The 10,605-nt window shown below is 42.6% G+C and overlaps 1 protein-coding gene across 3 annotated transcripts in view; it reads right to left on the bottom strand.

The window, feature by feature from the left end:
- Positions 1–961: 961 nt before the first annotated feature.
- Positions 962–10,605, bottom strand: part of JPH4 (junctophilin 4) — a 35,950-nt gene continuing 26,306 nt past the window's right edge. The window contains exons 5-6 of one of the 3 annotated variants that reach the window (XM_075211296.1): positions 2,256–2,647; positions 962–2,141 (exon numbers count right to left, since the gene is read on the bottom strand). In XM_075211296.1, coding sequence (XP_075067397.1) covers positions 2,061–2,141; positions 2,256–2,647 — 473 coding nt within the window. In that variant the 3' untranslated portion in view covers positions 962–2,060. Of the gene's footprint in view, positions 2,648–10,605 lie in introns of all 3 variants that reach the window. The other 2 variants (XM_075211290.1, XR_012692588.1) reach the window with 2 other exon arrangements.

Raw genomic sequence — 10,605 nt, 5'->3', positions numbered from 1 at the left:
TGGGCGGAACGGAGTCAGGGCTTATTTTGCCCATTATCGTGACTCTAAGGGCTAGATTTACTAAACTGCGGGTTTGAAAAGGTGGAGATGTTGCCTATAGCAACCAATCAGATTCTAGCTGTTATTTGTTTAGTACATTCTATAAAATGACAGCTAGAATCTGATTGGTTGCTATAGGCAACATCTCCACTTTTTCAATCCCGCAGTTTAGTAAATATACCCGTAAATGTTCTGAAGTATGTATATGTCCTCATATTTTACCTACTTCTTTTCTACTGGAACAAATATGTTTAAAGGACCATAAACCCCAAGTTTGACATTTTCAGATATGAACCATGAAGCTAACATACAATCCTCAGAGTTAACCTGGTATTCCACTGCAGCTCTCATAGTTAAGTAAAACATCTTCTTTGCTGACAGCTGAAGTACCGCCCTCTTCTACAAGACAGTGTCATATATAATTAACTTTGTGTTGTATTGGACAAAGCAAAAAAATCCCTGTCAGGATGCAATAAATTACACACTAAATGCGCATTTGGTATGCATATTTTGCCACTAATAAAGGACCGTTAATGTACATTTGATACACAACTTTCTCCTGTGTTCCAGAAACCATTCATTCGATTCCCTACCACCCCACAATGTTTTAATTCTGATAGGTAAAGGCTGATTTAATTCTGCTTAAGGGTCTGTGAAGGCACTCCGCGGCGATATATCTTCGGTAACTTTTTTCTTTCACCCCATAGCGTGCTGGAACCCAGAAATGAGCACATCATCAAATCATACAAGGCTCTAACGGAGCTTTGTGCAGAATTAAATCCCCCCTGCTGTAGACTCTATACAAAGCGCTTACTTTCTACGTAACCTCGTTATTTAATGTGGTGAATAAAAGCATAAATAGTGATTGACAGCCATAGCCATTGTCTTATTTAGGAACTAAAGAAATTGCACCTCACAACTATTTTAACATTTTAAGATTTTATTATTTTAACTTTTTTAATTATATAATTTTTTGCATCTTTCAGGTTCAATCAAAGGCAAAATACTGCTACAAAAATAGGAGTGAAGTGCATGCTCTGAACAGGGGCATAAAGCATGAGGCAACAGGGGCACAAGGCAATATAAGGAGAAAAACAGGCGATAGGTTAAAGCAAGAATTCAGGCAATATGGCAGAAGGTGGAGAAGTCAGTAAGGGGTAAGGGACATGATAAGATGGGGAAGCACTGGATAAGGATCTAATAAAAGGGATGCAGGAAAGGGGAGCGCATACACGTGGAGGCTTGGTTATGAGGCTGTAGTAGGAATGAGTCTAGGTAGAAAATTCTCTTGCAATGGAAAATGAAATGAAACTTGCAAATATACTGAACAGGATTATCACATTCCTTAAAAGCATACTCAATAGGGAAAGAGAAGAGAAGGAAAGAGTCAATGTGTGAAACAGTGGGGCATTGTACGATAAAGGAAAGAAGGATAGAAATAAACAATTGGTAAAGGGTTTTCAACAGTCATAGTCCATTGTGTTATTTTACTGGGATTGATGGAATCTCTAATATTAAAGCTGGTGATACATTCAAAGATTTACGTTGGCCAATTTGGTCAGTTTACAGCAAGGCAGTGCCCTTGTGGCGTGTGACCTCAATCTGCATGATAAAAAGGTGATCTAATTAAGGAAGATAAAATAAATCTAGTCAAGCTGACGACCTCATTAGCATGTGTGTGGTCATCGGCATTAACGTTGGCCCCCTCATGACTAAGGTATTCAGCCGTACCCCTGAACAACTGGATCATGCAATTTGCCCCTCCAGTTGTGTGGTCAATTTATAGATCCAGTTGTTGGGGGGCAGGGGGAAAGAGCTGAAACATTAGATTGAGACATGTGTCGCCAGCATAAAAGTGAGATGGGGAGAGTGTGACAGTATGAGACAAAGGTAGAGTATGAGAGACAAGAAAAAGGAAGAGAGAAAAGCCCTTTTTATGTAAACATTAGGGGTAGAGAGGTAGAGAAGAGACAGATAGGAGAGACTTTGTGAGAGAGTGTCAAAAAGGAACACTTTTCATCTCATGTCAGAAAATACGAGATGAGGAATGCGAGCGAAACATCAAGAAACAGCACGACAGCCACCACAAGAGGGTCAGCATCCTGCAGAAGAGGAAGATTAATATCAGCGAGAGAAACATGAACAGAAAATAGGTACAAAGAAGGAGATATTTGGGAGACTAGAGCACAGATACCAGATCCACAAGTAAATCTTACCATTTGCATACAAGATTTTTTGGGGGGCTCATGTGTCCCCCCTGCATCCACAGGTTCTTCCATGCATTCTATGCTGGGTGAAGGGTTAGTTAGTCCTTTTTCAGGGATGGAATCAATGGGTCCTTGCTCTTCTGGGTGGTCAAACATGTGTGTGGGGGTTCCCACCAGAGAAGGACTATCTTCTTCCTGGATGGGGGGGCATGGAGTTCCTTCTCTCAGATGGCAGCATGAAAGACTTGGGGGGGTGTTCGGGTGGCTGGGAGGCAAGCTTGGTTCTGGAGTTTGGTCAGACAAAGGTGTCCCATCATTACAAATCTCGGCTGGACATTGCCTTAGCCACGGTATGTCACCCTCAGCAATGTGTTCCTCCTCATCCTGCACACACTGTGAACCTGCCAAAATATGGTAAGAAACATGTGGTTATGTGTATGTCTCAAACAAAAACAAATCTAACTTTGCCCTTATTACAAGCATAGCACAACTGAACTACATCTAATTTTATTTATGTAATGAAGTTTCAGAATGTACCTACCACCAATGGCTATAAATTTAGGGTAAAGGCGCACTTTACCCTTACCAGTAGTGTTCTTTATTGGTTAAATCATCCAATCTTCCTGTCTCCCCCTAATGGTGTCACCACCCAACCTCCCTGGCCTAAATGTTGGAAAACTAAGACATTCAATGGAGCAGGCTGAGGTTTCCAGCACTTTTAGATTGCGACTGCTGATATCCATTGTATACAGCATTGTCCAATTGCCTTTCACATATACAAATTAAATTGAAATTCACAAATCACTATGATTCTCCATGTACTATATCACGACTACTCTTTGGGACGTCTGCAGATGCATAACTCACCCCTATCGGGCTGGCCACTGTCACTTCTCCAGGGCTAATACCCTGGAAAAAATTTAACATAGCTCAGGAAGGTTTGCACAGCTGTTTGTGAAACATCATAACTGGAATTAGGTTATTTCAGAGGCTCTTATATCCAGATTAATGTGAGTCAGCTTCATAGTCCAGTCGCTAATTAATGATGTATTTTGATTTGTCCTGCTTCAATTTGTGATACTTAAAAGCAATGACGGATAGGGCCATTAGAGAAATATATTTTTATTAAGATTAACCTTAGGAATTTAGAAATTAGTAAAACAATATATTTACATGTATTGTGTAATACAGTTTTGTTATTGTAATTAGACGGTGGGTGGAACAGAGGTAAATAGTCTCTTGTAGCTCCCTTATATCTGGAACTATGAAAATGAAGGCACAAGTTCTCTTGTGCAAAAATGCAGATACATTAAGACAAGTTTTTGAGAACAGGAACACACCAAAAAGTACATATAAGATGTCATCATCATCACCATTTATTTATATAGCGCCACTAATTCCGCAGCTCTGTACAGAGAACTCATTCACATCAGTCCCTGCCCCATTGGAGCTTACAGTTTAAATTCTCTAACACACACACACAGACAGAGAGAGACTAGGGTCAATTTGATAGCAGCCAATTAACCTACTAGTATGTTTTTGGAGTGTGGGAGAAAACCGGAGCACCCGGAGGAAACCCACGCAAACATGGGGAGAACATACAACTCCACACAGATAAGGCCATGGTCGGACATTGAACTTATGACCCAGTGCTGTGAGGCAAAAGTGCTAACCACTTAGCCACCGTGCTGCCCATGTCTGCATTATAACTCAGCCCTAACCTAACCTGTGTGCTATGTACAGAAAATCACAGCATTTAAGAGCCAACCTTTTAAGAGCTAAAATATTCAGGAGCACAGAAAGCATGTGCTGACATTAGCTGTGGTTTACAAAATTGCAGGTGCCTGCAATACTCTGGCATGGTTGACATCCAGAAGGGACACTAGATTTATAGCTTGCGACTGCTGATCTTCCATTGTAATAATATTCCGTAAACTTATAGCCTTGCTGATGTAAGGCTATTGCATATAGTAGAGGTAGGCAACCTGTGATTCTCCAGGTGCTGAGCTCTCCAGAGGTTGGGTCTTGTCGTTCCACAACAGATGGAGAGCCACAGGTGCCCTAAATCTTGAATACAGATCTTACCAAGGTGTTCTGTGAGCATATGAAGACAGTACTGCAAGTTTTTATCATCTACACTAGGAAGTCTGTTAGTCTTGTTAATGTATCTATGCTAAAAACAACGAGTAAGAAGTATATTCAAGCACTAAAACATCAAAATATCAAACAATAATTTAATAAACACTATAAAATATAAACCAATGTTCACACTGGTGTCCAATGGAGAAGAAGACTGATGTTGAAGTTTGGCTGGAGATTACGAAGCCTAGGTCCAATTTATCAGATGCTTGGACCTCAAGGATCAGGGCAGGCCACTGGAGGTATGGGGCACCATGTTGTGGCGCACTGGATAATTTTATTTTGGTAGGGCCAGAAGCTTCAGACACTTGTGGTGAAATGTTGTTTTCTACATAGGCCTTGTTTACAGTGCTTGGGGTGCCCATAGAAGTTGAGGAAAATGAAGATTAGATAGAAAAATTATCATATTTAGAAATTGAAATCGATATGAAGGCAGGTTATTGCAGGTTGCCATTTGCAAGGGTTATTAAATTGAATGGTCTGTTGGATCTGTGTGTGGGCACTAGATTACCCTGAAGCAGGTTTAATCTCCCTTTGGCTTACTAAAATGTTCATGCAGAGTCATTTTTTTGTAGAAAGCTTCAGAGGGCTACAGCAGGGGTTGCGCACCACTACATTAGACTATCTGTGGAAAAAAAAAGGAGAAATGCGGGTGTGCCGAGTTTTTATTCAACATTTTAATAGGGTTTTCTTGTTCCTTCTAACGGTGACTTCCAGCTATTTACAGGCCTGCTGGAGCCGCCGGCTTCGGGGCTTACCTCAAAGCGTATTGGTGTGCTGAGCCTTGGCTCTTTGGGTGGCACGAGGAGGGGCTCAGAAAGAACTTGCTTTTGTTGGCAATATTCCCCATAATAGCAGCCATGGCATTGCAGGATGGGAACTTGAAAGATAGTAGCATAGTTTTTCGTGCAATATTCTAGGAGTGGTTCAGGCAATTAATAATCAACAGGCCTCATCCCCTCCAGCTATTAGGTTAACTAGAAATCGGGTTTTAAAATGCCAGTCTTGATATTAATTTCAAAGCTTGGCATGTCCTGGGCGTCAATAACAATATACATGAGGTTTTATTGTGCTTTAATTGGGATACAGTTAGATAAATTGAGCCTGCAGAAAAAGGGATGGGTTTGTCATGCCCTCCTTATGTTTGGCAGATTATCAAGACAGCATAGAAGATCTGTCCGGGAAAGCATTTGCCCATGCTACTTTGAAGAGTAATAGGGAGGCCTGGGATGAATGGTATTTTTTCAGTAATGTGAGTTGCCACCGAGATAAGACACAGGATCAGTGCATTTTGGCTTTTGTATGGGATCAGTTTTCTTCAGGGAGATCCAAAGCCTCTATAGCATCAGCATTAGCATGTGTTTTTTATAATTAAAGGGCAGACCCGATATAAAAAAAAAGGCCGTTGGATGGTAGTGGGGGTTGCATCTGATGAGTTTTAGGCCCGTTTGTTTAGCTTGGGTATGAACAGTTGTTAAAAAGTGCGTACAAAAGATGGGTACTTATAGTACTTGTGGAGAGGTGCCCCGCAGATGAGGTGCCCAGGAAGAGGGCAAAAGAAGGAAACTACTCACCGTTCTAACGGTGAGTATTCTTCTCTCCTTACAGGTCCCGATGGCAGCGGGCAAGTGAGCCAATCAGGGCTCACTTCCAGCTGCTGGCCAATCAGCCGCCAGACAGGCGAGCCAGGATTGGTCTTTTGAACTTTTGCTTCGCAACGGCCAATGACATTGGCGCACCGCCATCATGAAAGAAGAGTCTGGTGGCGGAGGGAGAGGGACATCGCTGGAGCAGAGCGAGAAGCAGAGAAGACGCCGCAAGAGAACCCCGCCGGAGAGAAGAGAGAAGACGCCGGGATCAAGACAAAGAATAGCTCGCCGGTGGGGAGCCCTTGTAAGGGCTACGAGCGCCCCCACCAAGAAGACAGCGGGGACACGAGCGGCGAAGCGGAGAAGAGGCGCTGCCAGCTGGAGGGTCTGGTAGACCCAAAGATGGTGAGGCAAGTGGAGTTTCCTGCGCGGAGCAGGTGAGTATACAATACTCAGTTAGTTTGGGCATAAGGCCTGTGTGCATGTTCCGGGCACAAGACCTGAGCAGCAGTTAGGGGTGGCCACTGTAGGCGTTTATTGGGCACAAGGCCCCATAATTAGTCAGGGGGGCACAAGGACCCATAGATAGTCAGGGGGGCACAAAGCCCCTTAGTTAGTCAGGGGGGCACAAGGCCCTATAGTTAGAGAGAGTACGGCCCTAGCAGTAGCTTTTGGACACAAGGCCCAATAGGCAGTAGTAGCAGAGCACAAGGCCCTTGAGGTTAGTAGGGCACAAGGCCCTTGAGGTTAGTAGGGTACAAGGCCCTTGAAGTTAGTAGGGCTCCAGGCCCTTGAGGCTAGTAGGGCGCTAGGCCCTTGAAGTTAGTAGGCTACCAGGCCCATGAGGTTAATAGGGTGCCAGGCCCTTCAGTGTAGAGAGGCGCAGGCCTCTAAGTGAGGGAAGCAATAGGCTCCTGCCAGAGTAGCAGGGCGCCTTATAGTTGGTAGTGGGCATGCAGCCCAGGTCTAGCAGGACGCTGGGTCCCTGAGTAGCGTAGGGACACTTGGTCCCTTGATAGTTAAGTGGATAAGTTCTGAGAGTAGCTTACAAAGCCTCTCTATCCGTCCGAAAGGGCATCTAAAGCCCTAAGCCCCAGGACAAGGCGGGCTTAACAGCCAGGGCTCGGGCGTGCTAAGCGTGCTAATTAGCAGCTATTAATGATGCATTTGTGGTGGAGCACTCCTACAAAAGCAAGGTTCATTGTTAGTAACACTTCGACTCTGGAGTGGTTATGGGACACCGTCTGTGCGGGCAGGTCCCAGATACTGAGCCAAACGAGGGAGAGTGGAGCTTCACGGACAAGAAGCGTCAGAGGGCGCTTTTGATTGCTATAATTTTGATGTGGAGAATGATGGTAGCTGAGTGGCCATGCCTTTTTCTTTGCCACCACTTAAATTTATTTATTTCTATACATTTTGTGACCTTTCTCCACTAAGCAAGCCTCCCATGTTTTTATTTCTTAATTAAGGTAACACTTGTGAAGGGCAATATGTATTCGACAGTCTGGATCAACCGCTACGCGGCTTATTAGAATTATGAGATTGTGACTTGAAATATGAAACATTGTTGCTATCATACAAACAAGTATTGGAAGGACAATATGCTTTTTATTTATGGAAGTTTTGATTGCAGCGACAGGAGATAATTACGGTTACATTATTGTTATATTTTCAAGGGAATGTGTGCAACCACTTTTCTATTGGGATACTGGGTTTCAGATTACAAAATACTATTCTAAGAGTGACTCATTGGTTCCGGAATAATATTCTTGATTAGCTATTTTATTTGAAATTGCTGTATTTCATTTAATCAACATAAATTTTGGAATTTGTATTGCAACAGAATTATTTTTGTCCTCTACTTATTACATCTAATACTGCTATGTTATTTAAAATTCTACAGCGTTCATTGTTTTTTAGGACTTATGTTAATTTATTTCATCGTATTTTTATTTTGTGTTATTATAAAGTATTAGCTTCTTAACTTTGATTCAATTGTACTAATTGTTGTAATTATTATTTCTTATGCCATTAGCCTAATATTATCCATCTGCCTTTCATGTCCTAAGCTTTTATCTTTTATAATACACTTTGTTTTCATAAAACGTTTTATGCTCCCCATGGGATCTAGACATTTCTATTAGTCGTGATCTTTTTCCTATCCATTACTGCTACCTTTTCCTCTTCCCATTCACCCCCCTAAAATAATATAAAACAATGCACTATATCTACAGTATTTTTTTTTTTTGGTGATTCTTTGAAGATATGTACTCATGTTTCACACGATTCTCATTTCTATCTCATTATTTTTACTTATTTTGATATGTTTATTTATGTTATTATAGATTTCCCGATATATTTTATGTCCAAATGTTACTGTAAGATTGTTCATCTGTAGAATGGTACCCAGCTGATGAGGAGCCCTTGAAGAGGGCAAAGAGGACAGGAGGATGTCAATTACACGACCAGCGAACCAGCGCAGGTAAGTGCTCCCTTCCAACAGCGCTCCCCGCCATTGATGACAGCGAAGTCGCTGTCAGCCAATCAGTGGTCAGGATGGGGAGCCAATAAGGCTCATCTCTGGCCGTTTGAATTTGGCGCCGCTGGAGCCAATCGCGGCTTGCCACATTGTTAAGTCCTGCCCCCTGCACAGGTCTGACCAGTACAGGAAGCCGAAGAAAGAAGACAGCTGCTGGAGAAGACAGAAGAAAAGGCACAGGAGGGCAAAGAGTACAGAAGAGAGACGCCTAGAAGAATAGAAAGAAGAGCCCTCTGCAAACAACAGAATGAAGCCGGCACAGATTGAAAAAAACAGGTTTTCCTCTATCAAGAGAAGCACTGTATTGGAGAAGAAGCGCCACCAGCTGGAGGGATTGGAGAAGACGGAAACGGCAGAAAGAAGGTCTGTTTCCTGCAAAGAGCAGCTAAGTATAGTTTTAATGCTCTACTCCCCTTACATGTCACTTATGTCAGGCACAAGGCCCATGTCACATTTAGGGCTCTAGTCCGTACAGCAATAGTGGACACACGGCCCATGCAACCAGTTAGGATATTGTAGGGACCTTAGTCATTTATCTGGGGCGCATTGTATATTTAGGCTTAGGAGCCTTTGGGGCACGATTTGTTTGGAGAAACTTCTGGGACGCAGTTATTCAGGATTAGCCTGTAGCCAATGTAATTCAGGCACTAGGACTGTGGGGATGAACTTTGGCACTAGACCTGGCATCAGTAGAGGTAGCCTCGTGATTGTGAGACGGCGTTCACTCTGGTCCCATTTGCCCGTTTAATCCTTGGTGGCCATTTTGTGGTGGTCTCTTATAGACCTGTGAAAACAATTTCATTGTTCATTGCTTTGGGTATCTTCATTATTGTATAGCCTGTTGTTCTGTGGAATGGCTGATTGGAACACTGGGGATTGTAGAAAAGGGTGGTATAGTACACCTAGTGCTAGAAGTTAAAGTTGCGTGACATACTGGTCATATAGAGTGTTGTTAGGAACAGGGCGCTGCTGTTGTACTGTTGTTGCAGTTAGCACTAGAGAGATTGATATATACTAGCGTAAGTGTCGTCCCATTTTCTTAGATGCTATTCCTAAGAGTGACAGACAACCATCAAAAGAAGACAGTGACTACACAGTGAGTGTCTTCTGTTCAGTTTTGCCTTTCTCTTGTTGTGTCCCTTACCAGTAAATCGGTGAATAAGATATTTGGGTGGGATACCTCCCTGTTGCGATATCTGTAGTCCTGCACCTAGGTCCAGGCCAAAATCGAAGGGGGGTAGTAAAAGGAGTGCAATAGGGGCGTTAGTGTATGTCCAATAGGGATGCAACAGAGCAAAGGAAGGTGGCAGCACTAAGCACTTGGACAAGAAATAGGTTGTATAATGCTGCACTTAACCTGTGAATGCAAAGTATAATGCACACTAATTTACTGACACATCGTCCTAGACAGTGTCCTAAAAGCATCTACAGCAAATGTTGCTTCAGTTGCAATGGTGATTATGTGATCAATCATTTGCAGTGTTTCAGTAGAGAGCATGAACATATAAATTGCAAATATATATTTCAACTATATGTTTTTTGCTTAGTACACCTCCCATTCTTTTATTTGTATACACTTGACAATCAAGTACACAGTTATGTGGATAGCCCCGAAGTCTAACAGCAAAATAAAGTGAATAATGCAAAACTGTGGCCCCTATATATTAAAATATGTCATAAAGGATAATTTATTATTGACTATTATTGCGACTATAAAAACCGGAACTCACCAGGCCAGTTTTTGTAGATTCGCACGTGTACAGTAGAACTAAATTTGCACTTTCGGTTCCATTAATAAAAAAATACATATGTTGTAAAAATTATTGATGATGAGATGGCGGTAAAAGAACCAGTATTGCAGATTTACATTCACAAGCATGGGCAACCTACTGCAATCAGTGTCGGACTGGGGCATGAAGGGCCCACCGGGGGACTGCAACGCTAAAGGCCCACCAGAGGAGGAGTGGCCAGCCATCATAGAGGCGAGACCAGACACTAGAGGGGGAGGGGTCAGCCCACGAAGGACAGCTAGCCCCATAGTGTAGTATATAAACAATGCACTGTGTAAATAAAGAATATATAGTCTTGACCT

This window comes from Mixophyes fleayi, chromosome 1 (genome assembly GCF_038048845.1).
Source record: "Mixophyes fleayi isolate aMixFle1 chromosome 1, aMixFle1.hap1, whole genome shotgun sequence".
In the NCBI taxonomy this organism is placed as follows: Eukaryota; Metazoa; Chordata; class Amphibia; order Anura; family Limnodynastidae; genus Mixophyes; species Mixophyes fleayi.
Note: the sequence above shows the minus strand (reverse complement) of the source record. Positions and strands in the feature narration are given on the sequence as shown.